This window comes from Acomys russatus, chromosome 17 (assembly GCF_903995435.1).
Source record: "Acomys russatus chromosome 17, mAcoRus1.1, whole genome shotgun sequence".
NCBI classification, from domain to species: Eukaryota; Metazoa; Chordata; class Mammalia; order Rodentia; family Muridae; genus Acomys; species Acomys russatus.
The window spans coordinates 46,291,821-46,310,139 of record NC_067153.1 but is presented as its reverse complement, the minus strand read 5'-3'; the positions used below and the strand labels follow the sequence as shown (position 1 = coordinate 46,310,139).

General features: G+C 51.0%; 1 protein-coding gene across 1 annotated transcript in view; it reads right to left on the bottom strand.

Annotated features, from left to right (window-relative positions):
• The window catches only part of Mpped1 (metallophosphoesterase domain containing 1), a 65,091-nt gene that overhangs the window by 40,024 nt on the left and 6,748 nt on the right, over nt 1-18,319 (bottom strand). Inside the window, exon 2 of the mRNA XM_051160114.1 lies at nt 17,542-17,723. Within this exon, the coding sequence (XP_051016071.1) occupies nt 17,542-17,723 (182 nt within the window). The remainder of the gene's footprint in view (nt 1-17,541; nt 17,724-18,319) is intronic.

The window sequence follows — 18,319 nt, the reverse complement described above, 5'->3', positions numbered from 1 at the left end:
TCTTTACAGAAGGAGGAGAGTGGCCACATATCCAGGGACCCACATGAGGTCATAGCAAGAAGAAGGCCACAGCCAGGTCCAGATGACTGACTCATCAGGGAAAGTACTTGCCATGAGAACCTGGTGAACTGAGCCGACCAGAAGCACGTGGGCTGGCTAGCATGCATATGCGGCATGGCAGAAATAAGAGAGACCCTGCCTGGACTAGGAGAAAGAAAAACTCTTGGAAAGGTAAAAGTTATCCTCCAACCTCCACACGTGAGCCGCGGCATGCACACATATACACATCATATACACACATAACAGTTACATGTGCAAAGGTGCAAAAGCCACAGAGAGAGGCCCCAGATGAAGATGGTTCTTCCAAAAGCAGCACCCATACTCGTGAGAAATTAAACAAAACCATCCAGTCAATTGAGATTCTGACTGCAGGCCAAGGGTCAGTGCAGTGGCACTGCTGGAGACCAGAAGAGATGAAAACACTGGTAAAACGTGAGGCTGGCTAGCTTGGTGATACATGCCTGTGATCCCAGGACTTAGGAGATGAAGCCAGGAGGATCAAAAGTTCAAGACCAGCCTGTACTACACAGCAACTTTGGAACCAGCCTGTGCTACATAAGACCTTTGCTTTAAAGATAAAAAAAAAAAAAAAAAAAAAAAAATCAAAGGATGAAAATGATTGGTGGCCCGCACACACAAATCACTGAGGTCTATCCCCAGCACTGCATAAAGTAGATGTGGTGATACAAGCCCACAATGGCAGCACTGAGGAGTTGGAGGCAGGAGAATCAGGAGTACACAGTCATCCTCAGCCATAGAGACCACTCTGAGCTACATGAGACCCTGACTAAAAACAATTACAAATCAAAAGCGTTAAAGTGGCGTGTACTATGATGTGTGTACACCTTCCCAAAATTTGTATTTAAATTATTTTTGTTTGTTTGTTTTTTTGCAAGACAGGGTTTCTCTGTGTAGCCTTAGGTTTCCTGGACTCGCTTTGTAGAGCAGGCTGGCCTCGAACTCAGAGAGATCCACCTGTCTCTACCTCCCTGAGTGCTGGGATTACAAGCATGTACCACTGAGCCCTGCTGTATTTAAATTCTTATATATTTAAATTATGGCAAAGGTGAGCAGCCTGGATCCTGGTAGGAAGAGCTTCAGTGTGCCGCGGTGGGGGGGGGGGGGGGGCACACTCTGAGTTCTGGAAAGGCCTGGTTCCAAGAAAGCTGCCCTTGGTTCCACCCCACCAGAAGATCTCACAGCATTCCCTGGGGGAAGGGAGGGCTTCAGGGCTGACTCCTGCCTGGGGTCACTAAAGATGCATGCCTCCAAAAGACTCCTATGGTGCCTAGAGCCAACCTATTAAAAGGGAAAAGGTTTTATCCAAAGCCAAGTTCATTACAGTGGCAACAGAAGTAATTATCAGAAAATGATGAAATGTTTTGGAGGCTCAAGAGATGGCTCAGTGGTAAAGCGCCCGCTGCAAAGACTAGGGACCCAAGTTCAGATCCCCTTCACGCACATACGAGCCTGGTGCAGAAGCACCTGTCTGCAATCCCAGCACTTAGTAAAGACAGAGGATCACTGGAGCTCCCTGGCCCCCAGGCTAGCAAAATCAAGGAGCTCTGGGTTCAGTGGGAAATCCTGTCTCAAAAAGTACAACAGAGACTGAGGAAGACACTGGACGTCAACCTAGGCCTCCAAGCACATGTACACACATGTACATGCACCCACATTCTCACCCACAATAAACAAAAGGTGACGCTGACCATTTCTATCTTCCAATATATTTCTTGTAAAGTGGGTTATCTTCAGGAAGGATAAATACCGTAGACATTTGGGCATTCTGAAGTAGATCACCTTGCTGCCTCTGTTTACCCAGCCCTTCACTCTACAGTTATTTTCTTGGCTTTCGCAGGTGCTACCCCACAGTGACAGTAGGAACTAGGTCTCACCTGAGTTCCCTGGGGACACTGGAGAGTCCTGACTAAAGCAATCAGCTAAGGCCCTTTTCTGGCCAGGAGCAGGGGAGGCTACATATGCAATAAAAAGGCCAAGCAGCGGCTCCCCCTTGCAAAGGCTGGAGTGCTCCAGAAGAGCAGTGTACACAAGAGAGGCTGGAGGTGGGAAACAATTGCAATCTATCTGACAACAATCTATCTGACAACAGCCTAGGTGCCTCTGGTGAACAAAGGGAGGGGTGGAGCCAGGCCTGGAGGTACCTGGCAAGTCCCACCAAAGCAGGTAGTCTAGTTTCATTACTGCTGCTGTGATTAAAAAACATTACAAAAAAGCAACTTAGGGGTAAAGGGTATTTATTTCAGCTTATAATTCCAAGATCCTCATTGTGGGGAAGTCAAGGCAGAAACTTTAAACAGCTGCTCACACCACACCCACAGTCAAGAACGGAGAGAGAATGGCGGGGCGCGGTGGCACACACCTGTAATCCCAGCACTCGGAAGGCAGAGGCAGGGGTATCACTGTGAGTTCGAGGCCAGCCTGCTCTACAAAGCAAGTCCAGGACAGCCAAGGCTACACAAAGAAACCCTGTCTTGAAAAACCAAGAAGGAGGAGGAGGAAGGAAGAAGGAAGAAGGAAGGAAAGAAGGAAGGAAGGAAGGAAGGAAAGAAGGGCTCATCCATTTGCTTCCTTGTGCTCATCTTTCTCAATCTTTCCCAGTTCAAGACCCCGCCCCCCCCCCCCATGCCTAGAGAATGATGCCGCCCACTGTAGGCTGGGTCTTCCCTGATTAGTTAACTTCTTTACAACAACCTCCCATAGACATGCCCTTAGGCCAAGCCAATGTCAACACCCCTCACTGAGGCTCTCCTTGAGGTGACTTTAGGTTGTCAAGTTGACAAAGCCAACCCTCACATCAGACGACAGCACATAGCAGGGAACCTAGTTGGCGGGGGAGGGTTGGGGGACGGGAGGGGGCACCGTAAGGGAGCCGTTGCACAGTTCAGTAGATTTTTAAAAATCTGTTTCCAAATGCTCCTATGACGGCATCCGCTGGGAAGTGACTATTTTGAGGGCTCAGGACGTGACGGAATCCAGCTTTCCTCTCTGTCAGCTCCCAGCTCCCCCTTCAGTGTCTCGGCTGTCAACCCAGCCCAGAATTAGCTCAAAAGGGCCCTGCACACTCGCAGGTCCTCATTTGCTTCACGCTTTCTGAGGAAGGTGTGAAATTCTCCTTGAGAGAAACCAGAGGCACAAACTTCAGCACTTCAAATATCGGCTTTTCTTTGAAAACAAATTTCAAAGAGGCTAAATCCGAACTTTTCTACGCCTGATTGAAAATCAAGGAAAGCACACCCTCGGATGGTATTAATAATTAAAGCCACCACCAAACCCCACCCACGGCTCTCAGGATGTGTGCCTACAGCTGCCACCACAGTCACCACCGCCATTGTGTGGTGCCTGTTCCTCACCAGGCCCATGCCAAGCCCTGAATAGAATACCGACTGGCCCCTGACCCTTCCAGCCTCAGCCCCTTTGACAGAGAACTAAACTGAGGCTCAGACCCATTCTGGGAGTAGGAGCGGGGTGGGGGGACCTCAGGACCCATACACAACATCCCCTGATAACAACCCCTAACACCGCTGCCTCCAGGCTATGGATCCAGACACCGAGGCAGAGGAGTAGAGATTCTTCAAGTCTACCAGGGAGGCAGACAGCCAGGTAAGGCCAGGGGGAGGGAGTGTCTCACAACTCATCCCAGAAGCCCTCACTTTGAAAATGAAGCAAGCCAGGACTGTGGACAAGGCCACATGCCAGCCCTCCCTCCCTCCCCCCACCCGACCCCTCTCTGAAAACCAAGCAAGTCCTACAATGTAGGGACCCCAAGGGCTTCGGATACACGGGTGTAGGAGGGGCATCAGTTGTCCCCCAGGGGTCAATTTTTAGGTCTGCTCCCAACAAAGCTCATACCTGAGAAGGACATGCCTTGTCTCAGTGCCATCCTGCTGAGCTGGACTTGTGTATCCTATCCCCAGAGTAGTTGATGTCCCAGGGAAGGTTCCAGGGCTCTGCCAACCACTACCACCTGGCTGGGCCTCAACAAGCAGCTCCCACCTGCTTGGCAGTTCCAGACATCTCTCCCACACTCCCAGCTGCTGTCACTGCCCCTGCTTCCTGAAGGCACCACCCTCGGGAGTGGCAGAAACGGTGAACTCATTTACCTGGCACCTGACGGAGCATCCACAGCCCCTGCACTGCCTCATTCAGACTCCCAGGGGGCCTGCCAAGGCCTCTCCCTTCTGAACAGGAAAACACTAAGGTTCAGAGAGGCTCACCATCCTAATTAATGTCATATGGGGAGGGGAAGGGGCAGGGGGAGGGAGAGAGTCCAACTCTAGTTTAGCCCAAGTCTTGGGGGTTGGACATGGACAGAGGCAGAGGCCCAAAGTATCCACATCTGTGAAGGGACATGCACTTGGAAGTCGAACTATGGCCTAAGACTATGGTTTTCAACCTGTGGGTCACAACCCTTTTAGGGTCATTTCACAGGTGGTACTTAAGACCATAGGAAAACACGGATATTTATATTATCATTGATAACAATAGCAAAATTACAGTTATGAGGTAGCAAAGAAAGACTTTTATGGTTGGGGGTCACCACAACATGAGGAGCTGTGTTAAAAGGGCCGCGGCATTAGGAAGGTTGGGAACCACTGGGCTAAGAGATGAGTGCCTTCTGGATTTAGTCAATAATGCCACCAAGCACCCACCAGGTCTGGAACTGCTGTGGTTCTGAGGAGAGAGCATCGCCCTGGAGTATCAAGGCTACCGATCTCCAGCCCACACTGGGCCTCAGTTTCCCCATCTATAAAGTGGGGGGGGGGGCAATGTTCCTCAGGCCTGTGGCTGCTGGTCTCAGATTAGAGTAAAGAAAACGCCAGGGAGTGTCTATGGACTGTGACTCAGGGTTAAGCTCCTGCGAAGTTACACTTGGCTGTGGAGAGAAATGCACGTTCCAACAGGAAACCCGGGAGGCGGAAACCCTCATATCCTATCAGCAACTTCAATATGATTTGACTTTCATGGGTGTTAATACAACAGAGCATCCTTCCTCGTTACCGTATCCCAGCTATCTTGTTAAATGGAGCTGTTTCCTTGTCTTTAGTGAAGACAGTGCCCACGCGTCCTCCCAGATTTGTCTGTGATGTCCGGCAGCATAGCCAGAGGCTGTTGTGGCTACTTCATTTCAAATTAATTACAAACATGTAAAATGTGAAATTTGGTCTCTCAGTCACACTGGCATTTCAAGTGCCTGCTACTCCCATGAGGCTAGTGCATTCTATGGACAGCACAGGCATAAAGCACTTCTACTACCTCAGAAGGTTCTGGAAAGTGCTAGGCTGGGGCTTTGATACTCGATGTGTGGTCCTCAGGGAAAACAAAACGGGTGTCTTGTGGGAGCTTGTAAGACATAGGAAACCTTGAGTCCTCTGGGACCTGTCCAGCAGGGAGCCGAGTAACATCGTCTGAGATGAGCCATTGTGAAGGTAAAGGAAAGGCCAGAGTCAGACGAAGTGGTGCACGCCTACAACCTAACTGAGGCAGGAGCATGACACGCTTGAGACCAGCCGGGGCTGTAGCTTGTGTATAAGATGTGGCCTCAAAAACAAACCAACTCAGGGGCTAGAGAGATGGCTCAGTGGTTAAGAGCACCGCCTGCTCTCACAAAGGTCCTGAGTTCAATTCCCAGCAACCACACGGTGGTTCACCACCATCTGTAATGTGATCTGATGTCCTCTTCTGGCCTACGGCAGAACACTGTATACATAATAAATAAATACATAAATAAATCTTTAAAAAAAAAAAAAAAAAAAAACAACTCAAGCAGGTAAGACGGCTCAGCAAGTAAAGGGGCTTGCAGCCAAGAGCCATGACCTGACTTTGATGCCCAAACCCACATCGAGGGAGGAGAGAACTGACTCCTGTGTGTTGTCCTTTGACGTCTATGCATGCCATGGCCTGCATACCACCCCAACCACACATAAACGAAAGGCTGTTTTTGAAGGTTTAAAACAAAAGCCTGGGACTAGACGGATGACTCCGCTGGTGAAGTGCACATTGCATATGTGTGGAAACCCACTTGACACCCCATTTCCATGTGAAGAAGCTGGGTAGGACACACACTGGTAATCACAGTATTGGGAGGCAGAGACCAGAGGATCTTTGGGGCTCCTTGGCCAGTCATTAAGCGGGATCAGTGAGATCCAGGTGCAGGGAGATCCTGTCTCAAAAACCAAGGAAGAGGAACACCTCAGAAATGACACTTGAGGCTGACCTCTGACCTCCACAAGCATGTCCACACACATGTACTTCATACACAGAAACACATACACACACAATCCTCTCCACAGGAACCCATACACACACATGTACACACATCTGCATCCACACACATGTACTTCATACACAGAAACACATACACACACAATGCTCTCCACAGGAATCCATACACACACATGCACCACATACACACATGGGAACACACACACAGGAACACACAGGCACATCCCATACACACGCACCTCACACAAAAACAAATACATCCTCAATCACCGCTACCACAGGACACGCACACGCACACACACACACACACACACACAAACACACATGTACTTCACACGCATGTACTTCACACACACAGGAACACATGCACATACATGAACCACACATACAAGAACACACATACATACAGGAACACGCATGCACTTCACACGTGTGTACCACACACAGGAACACACACACATCTTACACACAAAAACACATACACACACATTCACCCCCACCACAGGAGACACACACAGGAACCCACACACATACACACAGGAACACACATGTACTTCATACACATGCACCTCACATACACATGGGAACCCAGACACACACACATACGGGAACACACACACTCATAGGAACACATACTCCATAGGAGCACATGCACACTCATAGGCACACACACACACTCAGAGAAACATGCACACTCATAGAAACACAATCTCTGTCTCCTCTCTCCTCCCCCCTTCTCTCTCTCTCTCTCTCTCTCTCTCTCTCTCTCTCTCTCTCTCTCTCTCTCTCTCTCTCTCTCTCTCTCTCTCTCTCTCTCTCTCTCTCTCTCTCTCTCTCTCACACACACACACACACACACACGCACACACACACAGATGGACTAGACCAGGACGGCAGACCTGTCCCTCGAGAAGAGGCAGTGCTGCACTGGGAACAGATGCAGCACCTGCAGTCTCTCTGGTGACAGCATCTCCAGACAAAGCCAGGCCCAGAGCTTCTCAGGAGAGTGATGCTGAGCCCAGGTGCGGATGCGGTGCAGGGCGGTGGGAGAGGGGAAACAGACCCTTCCAAGCATTGCAGCGCTCCATGTGCAGGGACAGGGGACGTTTGTTCCGTGCTGGCCAGGATTTCCTGGCTTCCTGATTATCCCTGTTCTGGAACATGATCCAATACGAAAATGACATTTTAAAAACCCACGGGCTTATTTCACATCCAAACATATCCCCTCCATGTTTGTGCAGAAGAGAAATCATATCGAGCGAGACTCGCTTCCCGGCTCTGAACAGGCAGCTGGCTAGCTCAGTCCACACCACGATGGTTGGTCCTCCTGAACAACTTGACTCAATTCAGAGTCACTTGGCGGGCACCTTAGCATGCCCAGGAGGCAGTTTGCAGAGATGTCTAGGTGAGGAGGAAAGACCCACCCTGAGCATGGGCAGCACCATTCCCGAGGCTGCAGTCCCGACCTGAATAAAAAGATGCAAACCGAGCACCAGAATCCATCTCTCTGCTTCTTGAGCATGGACACGATATGACCAGACACCTCACACACCTGCCGGTGTGCCTTCCCTGCCATGGTGGGCTGCACCCTGAGCCGGAATGAAGCCTTCCTACCTGTAGCTAGCTTTGCCAGGTATTTTATCAGAGAAAATGGTAACTAACACACCCTCCCTGACCATGAGCTAACAAATGCAGAGGAATCTGAGATGAGACGGGGTCAGGACCACGCTGTGACCTCCACCAAGAAGGATAGCACACTTACCACTACAGAGGACAGTCACCTGTCCCCACATGCCACAACTAGGAGGCAGATGAACTGCCAGAATGGTCCAGCCTGGTCCTAGCATCACCCTCCTCTGCCTCCTCATCCTCTTGTCTCCGTGTGCCTGGGGTGGGCGTCTCAGTGGGTTCCTGCTACTGTATCCCTCAGAATCTGACACAAACTGTGGAGTCAAGGAGGTGCTCTGTAGACTCTGGATGGAAGAGGAACACAGCCACCAGCATGCAGGAGTTTTAGCCTCAGGCTCCCAACTGTTTCCACAACCTGTTCATGCCGGAAGGCCTGAGAGCCCACCCTTCTACTCCCCAAAAATGCCCTAGCCCACCAAACTGCCTTCTGCTCGAAGCTCTGACTTCTTGGACTCTGTCCCACCCTCACTGAGCTTTGGTTTCTCCGGATGTCCCCTCAGCCACTCTGTGGCTTTCCTGGTCCTCATATCTGCCTACTCAGAGCAGCTGCCTCTTGCTCAGAATGTGCCAGGACAGGGTCAGCGCCAGCCCATCCATTCACATCTCTGCTGAACCTTCATCTCACCGAGGGTCCTACCCTCTCCCATCACTCTCCGCTCCAGACCTCCTTGCCCTGTCACGGCTCTGGGTGGACACATTCTGCCTACTCCCTTGACCTCACAGAGGCTCACTGCCGAATGTCCAATGCCTAGAGTCGAGCCCAGCCCATACAAGGTGCTAGGCAAAAGCCTACTGGGTTACAGACCCTGCAAACTGGAAAACAAATGCCAAGGGTGACGAATGGAATAGGCTTTAAAACAACCAAGCGGAGGCTCTGGGCAGCAAAGACACCTGTGAGATGGTAGCAAGAGGAGGCAGGAAGGAGTAGTGCAGGTGCTCACGGGGACACCGTGGTGCTGATGGATTTTCCTGCTAGGTCATATAAGAGATGAAGATATTGTGAGTAACCAAGTAGATGCAGTGGGGAAAAAAAAAAAAGAATACAGAATTCCCAAACCAGCAGAGGGGGAAATTTTTCTATCAGTCCAAATGCAAGCGGGGGTGGTGTGGGGGACAGGAAACTCAAATTGAATGACAGAAAGGGACATGTTTTATACACTAGAAAACACTAAATAAACTTTTGTGGTTATTCAAACATAAAATCCTTTGCCAAGTTCCTCCCACAGGGAAAGATACCGGTGGAGCCCTGGAGGTGAACCTAGAGCCAATACAGAGGCCTGTAGATGGGGGAAAGCCATCACAGGGGCTGGCACCCACCGATCTCCATTTTCACTTTGCCCCGCCCCCAGGAAGCTCAAACCCCTGCTCACAGAAGCCATGTAGTCCCAAGTGTTGATAATTCAGCTGCTCGTTTTAATCCATCATGAACTCTGGCATGTTTTATTGCATCATTTTTGGTTTCATAAGATAGCCCTAAACCCTCTGACGTAAGACAGGGTAAAAATAAGCAAAAGCTAGAACTCTAAACCATACAAGAACTCCTGGGGAGTCCAGGGCTTTCAGAGAAATACATTTGTCTTGTTTTAAATTTTATTTTTATTATTATTGTTGCTGTTATTTAAGGGAGAGATAGTTTAGATTATGGTCCTTTTTTTAAAAAAAACAAAACATATAAAATATACCACAGTGGACCATGCTACACACACACACACACACACACACACACACACACACACACACACACACACACACAGACCCCAGTGGGTCTCATTTCATTTGAGAAGCCATTCTGTTGTAAATAGGTAATTAGCGCTTAAGCACACACCTTTCAAGGGGCTTACGCATTAACATGAAAATACTGTAATTATGGCTAGCCAAAATTGCCCACCACAACCTCCAATCTCAGGCCTTTCATCTTTATTAGAAGTTAATTTTCTTCCTTTTAGCCCCTAAAACACAGTTTGGCTTTGCAAGCGTTTTGTTTTTTTTTTTTTTTTTTTTTTTTTTTTTTTCTTAATAGAGGATATAGAAAATTAATTTTTAACTGAATCCCAACACCCAGAGCACAAGGCTTGCGTTTCCTAGCGGAGCATCAGTCTCTCTCTCTCTCTCTCTCTCTCTCTCTCTCTCTCTCTCTCTCTCTCTCTCTCTCTCTCTCACTGGTGATGGTGACTACCCATCAGACTTGCTGTCTGACAGATTCTGAGAGAAAAGCTAACAGAAATGATGCCAGGCACCAGTGCTAAGGAGAAAAAAGAAAATAAGGTCACCTCGACGGCTCGTGGGGCTAAGGCACTGGCCATGCAAGCCAGGCAAGTTGAGTTTGGTCCCCAGAACCCACATAAAGGAGAAAAAAGGGAGAACTGACCCTACCAAGTTTCCCTTTGACCTCACACAAACCCCTCCACACAAAATAATAAAATTTCAAATAGGGGGTTGGGGTGAAGCACATTATATATTTGCATAAAAAAGGCCTTATGTGACACAATGTAACAAAAATTTTCAAGGAGAAAAAAAAAAAAAGAACAAAAACTAACTACAACAAAATTTAACATTTTGCCCTGAATCTTGGCTCCTGAAAATGTCTGAATACTGACGTAATGTGCAACAGAATGAACTAGAAACGGTTTCCAGCTCAGCATCAACTATTGTTAGCTTTCAAAAAGAGATGAATATGCACTGGATATTTTTGTTGATTTTTTAAAACGATTTCTTTGAGCGCTTTATCAGGTATAAATGTATTTTAATGACACCACCCCTATTCCTCCACTACAATTCCCCTGACACTATCTATTTATCTATCTGTCTGTCTGTCTATCTATCTATCTATCTATCTATCTATCTATCTATCTTTCTATCTCCCCTCTCTTTATTGTCCCTGCGTGTTCAATTGGTGCTGCCCAGATGCACATAATGGAGGCCATCTACTGAAGTGACCACAACCTACAATGGCCATGTCCCCTAAGAAAAATGACTGTCCCTTCCCCGAGCCACCTATAACTGCCAGTGGCTCCTCAGCGGGAATGGGGCCTTAGGAGCCCTCCCCTGTCCTTGCCAGAGTGTTGAACAGTCTGTTGAGTCAACAGGTGTCACTCACGTGAGCAGGTCTCACGCCAACAGCCGCCATGAGTCCATGAGCACATCAGTGGCTATGACTTTTTTAACTAAATTGGCCCCACAGGGAGTTTATCTCATCTCATCCTTGTATCCTCTTGCTGTGAGGACCAGGTCATCAGTCTCCCTCCACTCACATTTCCCAGCAATGACCCTTACTGATTTCTCCTCCTCGCCCTGGGCCTCTGCACTGCCGGGTTAAGTCTGAGGCACCACAGCCTCTGACCAACTCTACCTCCAACCTCCTCAGCTGAGCAGTCTCTGTGTCCTGCACCGTACTCAGATCTCTACTCTCCAGCCAGCGGGGACCCCGAACACAGTCGTCTGACCTGTCCCTCCCCCGCCGCTGAAGCCCTTGGTGACCTCCACAAAGCTAATGCTAAACTCCAGAGGCTGCAGCAAGTGGTCTGCACCTGAGCCCCTGCCTGCTCCCAGCACCAGGAAGTTCGTGGCTGCATCTTTCTCAGCCCAAAGCCATCCTAGAAGGCTTTTCCGGGCAGCTCCTACCGCAGTCAGCTAACACCCCATGTGTGAGTTGAGTGGAGTCTCTGTCTGCTACGATATGATTCCACCCTCTCACGCGGTTACCTGTCACAATTTCGGGGGTAGAAAGGAAAATGGAAGTCATGCTGTTGTCACGGAATCTTCACATTAGGGAGCACAGCAGGCCCCCAAGTTATGTATCCACTGGGGCTGACTAAGGACCCCTGCCTGTTTCCACAGCTATGTGGACCCGAGGCAGACCCCTCTACTAACCCATGCTGAGGCCATAAGACTTGTGACACCATAAGCCTTGTGGGTCCCAGTGCAGCTCCCCTGGATGGGACCTGGATGGTCCCATAACCAAGGTTCACGGTGCTCACTGATTGACACGGAATTGGAAGTAGCCAACTAGCTGCTAAGAACAGAGCCACAAGTGACCCCAGGGTCCTGACTTCAAGATCTCTAGGTCCTGACGTGGCTCGGCATAAGGCCCTCTACTCCTGACACCCCGACACTGAGACCCCGCAACCAACCGCCACCTACCCTATGCTACCACATAGGCAGTTACAACCCTGTCTGTCTCCAGGGCCCGAGCCAGAGCTCAGATGCCCCCAGGGCCTCTGTGGCATGGTGGTCAAGAAGGGACAGCCAGGTAGGGAGTCTCATCCACTGTGGTATGGAAGGAACGTACACACAGATCCGAAGCGCTCTGGGGGAAGAGCGGAGGAGCCTTGTGTCTTGAGGTGTGGAGAAGCAGGGAGGACGGATGAGGAATCCAGAACTAATGGAATCAGAAAGACATCGGAATCGGCCCAACTTCTGAGTGCCTCTCATCCAAGCCCGAAATTGGCCTCTCAAGAGGTGAGGGACAAGAGGGGCCACCCTGCCAGAGAAAGCCAATCAGGGGCGAAGGAAAGGTGGCTAAAGATGGTCCTCAACCTACAGCAGCATCTAAAACATTTTTTTTTTTTTTTGACAGGAATCATTGGGATGTATACGCTACGAGCCGTGCCCACTCTGCAGGGTGGGGGCAGGCCATTCACCCTTTCTGGCTCCTTCTCCCCGCTTGAACTGCACAGAGGGGAACTGTGCAGCCCTCGGGGGGGCCTTCCGCACAGTCACAGCAACACTGCAAAGGAGGCGAGATCCAGACCTGAGTTTACAGTAAATCCTACACTTCCTTCCCCACCCCTCCTCCCTTGCAGATTTTAATTAAGGGTTTCCTTGCAGAAGACCGGGTTCTATTTAACTAAATCCTTGGCCCCTTTTTATATTGTCTTCTCTATCGGTTCTGTGCCAGGGCGCCAGGAAAAGTTAATTATAACTTCTAAACACTCCATTAAGCCCCCCCACCACCACAACAAGTCTTCCTCCTTAGCCTGAGGCCGTGCAACTAAATCAGCTGGTTCGTCGGCTGGCCCTTCACAGGCCTCACTCTGTCTCTCTTCCGTTCTCAAGGCTAAGCAGCCTTGGCTGAGCTAGCCTAGTCTCCATCTTCAGGCCTTCAAGGGGGCCCATAGGAGGAGTCCACAGGATGAGCAGGAGTCAAATGGGCTGGCTTGAGGCAGCATCACACACTCACGCAGCAAGTGCCACTGGTGAGTGGAGGAGGCCAGACCTAGAGGACAGATAGGATCTAAGCCCAGAGAGGCAGACAACCAGGCAAGATGCAGCTTGCTCCACAATGCATGGGGGTGGGGGCAGAGCTCCAGAAGGTGAAAACAAGCCTGAAGGTGTGGCGACACCAGTGAGGAGGGGTGGGAGGGGATTGGGGGCGGGGAGCCTGAACTGTCTGTTGGCCCTGAAGAAGGCTGGAGGTACCCCACTGCTCTGGGTGGGAGTGAGAGCTAGGGTTAAGGCGGTAGAGAGAGAAGAACCAAAGCGCCTTCACAGAAGGGAAGAACTCCTCAGAAGTGTCAGTCAGGCTCCAGGGGCAGAGGCTAGAAAGGGGCGGGAAGGAGTCAACTAACTGCCTTTGGCCTCCTGCCCATCCTAGGGCATGCAAGGGCTGAGACCCGAAGCTGGAACTGGGAATGATTGAAGGCCGTACAGAGCACGTGTCCTCAGCCAGGGGCCAGGAGGCAGTTCCTGGGCAGTCCAGCTGGCAGCTTCCAAATATCATTTGGCAGCAGCAGAACACAGCCTGAGGTCCTCACCCAGGGGACTCTGAACCAACCAGCCAGGAGGTGGGAGGGGTTGAGGGGAGGTTGGGGGGGGGCACAGAGCGGGGCGGGCAGACAGGCCTGGCGTGACTCTGTGCTGCCTGCTGACCACATCATTGCCTGAGGAGCAGAAAGCACCTTCCTTTGCTTTTTTTTTTTTTTTTTTTTTTTTTCTTTCTTTCTTTCTTTTTTCTTTTACTCAGAACAGTTGGAGGATGCATCCTCAGCCATTTCTTAACTTCTTACTGGGAAAGTCCCATGAGAAAATACGGAGCTGCTGCGGCCCCCAACTCCATCCCTCTAAGGACCCAGATGGACGTCTCCAATGATGAAAACACAGACATCCCTGCATGCTAGCTCAGCCCTGGTCACGTACCTAAACTTGTCTCGCTGAGGGGTCTGTGCTAGCTTTTGAATCTCCTGTCTGTCAGGAACTGGCCTGGAATGAAACTTAACATGACTGACCAGCCGGTGGGGGGAAGACGTTGTCTGGGGTTCAGCTCCAAGACCGGGCAGGTGACGACACAGCATGCAGAATGAGAAAGGGCCCTGGGTACATTGGGAGGACCAAGAAGCCAGAGTGGACTCTTAGCCATGCTGCCCATCCCTCCTGGACAGACATACAGCGCCAGTCACCAGGAAGAGGAAGTGTCCTCAGAGCCACGAGCTCTGCCTTTATGTGCTGCAGGATAGCACGCACTTCCTTTAAGGAACTGGGAGAAAATGAGGCCACGACAAAGGAGATACTTCTCCCGGTCCTACCACCCAGACATCAATTCTGGAACCTTCCAGAGTTTCTGGCTATGATGCTGCCACTCAGATTTGACTATCCAGATCTGCCTTTGGGAAGTCATGGGAACTACCTCCCCCGTTAAACCTAACAGCCTCCATCATACTTAGAATCAACCCCTCCTCACACTGCATTCAGTTTGGTTCTGGTGCCGCCTCAGGGCCTCCGGCAGCCATGCTCTTTGCCCCATAGTCTTTCCAGCCCTGCACAGTCTACCCTATGCTCACCCCCAGGCCTAGTCCGAAGTCACCTCTGCAGGGTGTCCCATAACCACCCAGCCAAAGGCCTATACTACCATGTCCCTAAGTCCCAAGGTCAATCCTCAGCAGATTCCTGCTGCTCTCGATCAACCAGGCTGCCATCCCTCCACTAGCCTGAACAGGGTCCTGGAAACTTCCTCCTTACTGTCCCCAGCACCTGACACAGGCTGACTCCTATGGGTGCATCCAACAAGCGTGTTCCTCCAGTCGGTTCTCTTGTCTAGGGAGACAGCTGACTGCAAAGATCACACATCAACACTCAGAAATGAAGAGGTGAACGGTGCATTTACAGCCAGCCCTGCCAGCTCACCTCCCCACCGTCTCCCTCCTCTGAGCCTGAGCCTGCTCCCTTCCTGAGGGAGCTGTGATATGGCAAATGCCAGTTTACAGAAGCGACTGTAACACGTGCTCCACACTTTACAGTCCACAGAGCCTAAATGTTTCTCCCACCCCAGCCGCTAATCTGTCTTTGGGGGTGGACAAGGCAAAGGGAGGCTGACCGCCATGCAGAACAAGGTAACTAAGGTCCAGGAAAGATCTCCAGATGCCGCTGACACTCGCTCAGGAAGCAGACCCAGGGTGTCGGCCCAGATGGTAGAGCCACACAGCCTACTCCTTACTTTATTCCCAGAGCAAGAGAGGCAACCAAGAGCCTCACCACAGAGTCCTACTGCCTGAGTTTGAATCCCAGCTCTACCACATACTAGCTGTGTGACCTTGGGCGAGTTGCTTTGCTTCTCTGGACCTTGATTTTCTACTCTGTAAAGTGGATCTAACAATAGCTGCTCCCTCATGTCGTAAGGACTGCCGGAAGTGATTCTACACAGGAGGGCACAGAGTAGACATTCAAGAAACACACACACACACACACACACACACACACACACACACACACACACACACACAGCTATCTCCCAGCAGGAATCTCCAAGCCCTTGGGACTCTCTCTTTTCCCAGCAGGAGCTGTCCTCTAGAAATCATAACACTCCCATCAAGAGGTTCATTCCTGGGCCTGGGTCAAAAGTAGAGGGCAGCTCCCAGCTCACCACTGGGCAGTTCACCCTAACAGTGACGGTCCTGGGCTCTGCAAACACTTCAGGGCAGTCAAGAAGAGAGGAGGACCATGGAAGGAAGCCCTCAGGGCCCATGCTTTGTCCCCCCCCTCCAACCATCTGGCCACACCCTGTACAGATTCTCAACTCATTTGTCAAGGCCCAGGCCTCCAAGCTAAGCACCCCTTGAAGACTTCCTTTCCCTGGAGAAAGCCACAGCCCATTCCCATGCTGTCCCTTGGCAATCTAGACCTATAGACCACTCAGCTTAAGGCACACGGAAAGGTCCATGGATTGTCTGTCATCTGTCCAAAGAGAGTGCAAAGAGAAACATCTTGCCACAGGCATGACCACACTTTACCAAGGCAGGGAGCCAAAAAGAGTTTGCCACGCCAGGCCTGGCACATGATAGGTGTCTGGCCTGTGGCGACCCTGACCTGGTCAAATGGAGCCTCTCATCTTTCATCACTCACAGAAGAAGGCATAAAGAGCCACCCTGGGCACAGAGAAGTGTGAAGGCGGCAGCCCAGAGCATGGCCAGGGAGGCACCTGGCTGGCACCGGCCTTGGCTACCCACTCCCTTTCTCTAGCCTTCACAGGCTTCAGCCCAAATGAGCCTGGATTAAAATTTCCCATTTGAAAAAATCAATATTTAAAGTGCCAAGGCTGCCAAGTGGAAGCAAATCCTTGCTTGTAAATATTTGTTTCCAGTGGCAGAACTGGGTCTCTCATTCACTGCAGCTACGCATCTCATGACTGCCCCCCCCCCCAGCTCCACGGCTCCCAGCCAGCTAGCTGCACAGTGGCACACCCGGGGACTGCAAATGACTGGACAAGTCTGTCAGCCAGCACCACCAGAGAACTTCTTACGGGTGGAGGACTGACCACCTCTCCTCTCCAGGGCAACAGTCCTATGTACCAGGCTACCCCAGAACCATCCGTCTGCCCACCCCTCCCCAAAGCAGAGACAATGCCACTTCGCTGGGACCTTACCAGATTCCAGAACATGCAAATTCCCTACCCTAGGTGTCAGGGGAAGAGTGTGCTAGTTTAACTCTTTATTTTTGGAAAATGAAAAGCTCCCAGACAATGCCATATCCATTATTACCTTGTGGGGCCAGGCTCTGCTGCCTACACCACCTGCTGCCCACAGAATGAACCACCTCAGGTCCCTGTGGCCCTGGGGGGGCCCCACAGAGCAGGGGGCTCTCCTCACTGCAGGCTGAACCACAGCATATGAATGGAGGACCTACCCTGGCCTCGCTGTTCCCACAAAGTCATTCATCACACACCAGCTCGGCCATCATTCACTCCTTCATTCATTCATTCATTCATTCATTCATCAGCTGCTTTATGGGCAACTATACCAGGCACTCAAGACTGAACACACAGGTGGCCGTATACATGTGAGCCAAGTCCTTGGGAGGGTCTCCAAGACCAAAGGCTTTGACAGACAAATGGCAGTCACAATTAAGATCCAGGGTTGGAAAAGGGAGGCCCTGGGTGGGATGGGAGAAAAGTACAAGACCCACTCTGAGAAGACAAGGAAGTCCCTCCCCCACCCCAAGGTGGTGGACAGGCCCAGAAGCGGCAGGGCAGAGCAGGGCAGGGCAGGAGAGGGCAGGAGAGGGCAGGCCTGGATGCCACGTCATCCCAAACACCAGGTGTGCTCAGCGCACAAGACCTACCCAGCCACTCATTGAACTTCTTCACCTCGCTCGGGAGCCCCAGCTCCGTGAAGTCCCCGGCGTGGATCAGCACGTCACCATAGGGCATCTGGATGGGATCTGTCCTTGAATGGGTGTCAGAAACGCAGACAAAGCGTGTGTAGCCAGGTGGCTTCGGGGCATCATGAGGCACCGGGTCCACCCTGTAGGAAGAGAAGATGCTCCAGGTTACAGGGACCACAGAGCTGTGATCCTGTGGGGTGGTGGGTCCCAAGAACGTAGCCACGTCAACTCATCAGATAGGATCCAGCTGAACATGAGCCAAACGGCCAGCCTTCTGGAGAACCCAGCAAAACATGTTCTTGTCCCCATGTGCCGCAGGGTCCCCTCTTTCCCATGGCGTAAGGGTTAGTCCTCATTGTCACCTGGATGAAAACACAGACCTTGGAGTATCTACGAGGATGCTTCCCTAAAGGTTTTGCCCTGAATGTTGGGGGCACCATTGGATTCCCAGACCGAGTAAAAACAAGGAGAGCTGAGCACCAGCGGTCAGACACTGAACACAGTGACAGCTGCCTCCTGCCTCCATGCCTCACAAACCATGACACACTGTAGGCCTCGAACCAGGCATCTGATTGCTGTGCCCACGTGCACCTACAATAACAGCCCGGCTCCTTCCCTGGACTAAAACAGCATTTCCCAGCGTCGCTTGACGTCACTGCTAGGCCTGTGGAGTTTTCACTGCAGAAACACTCTGTCTCCTGTGCTAACTGTCTATGCTTTGGCTAGAAGTCAGTTT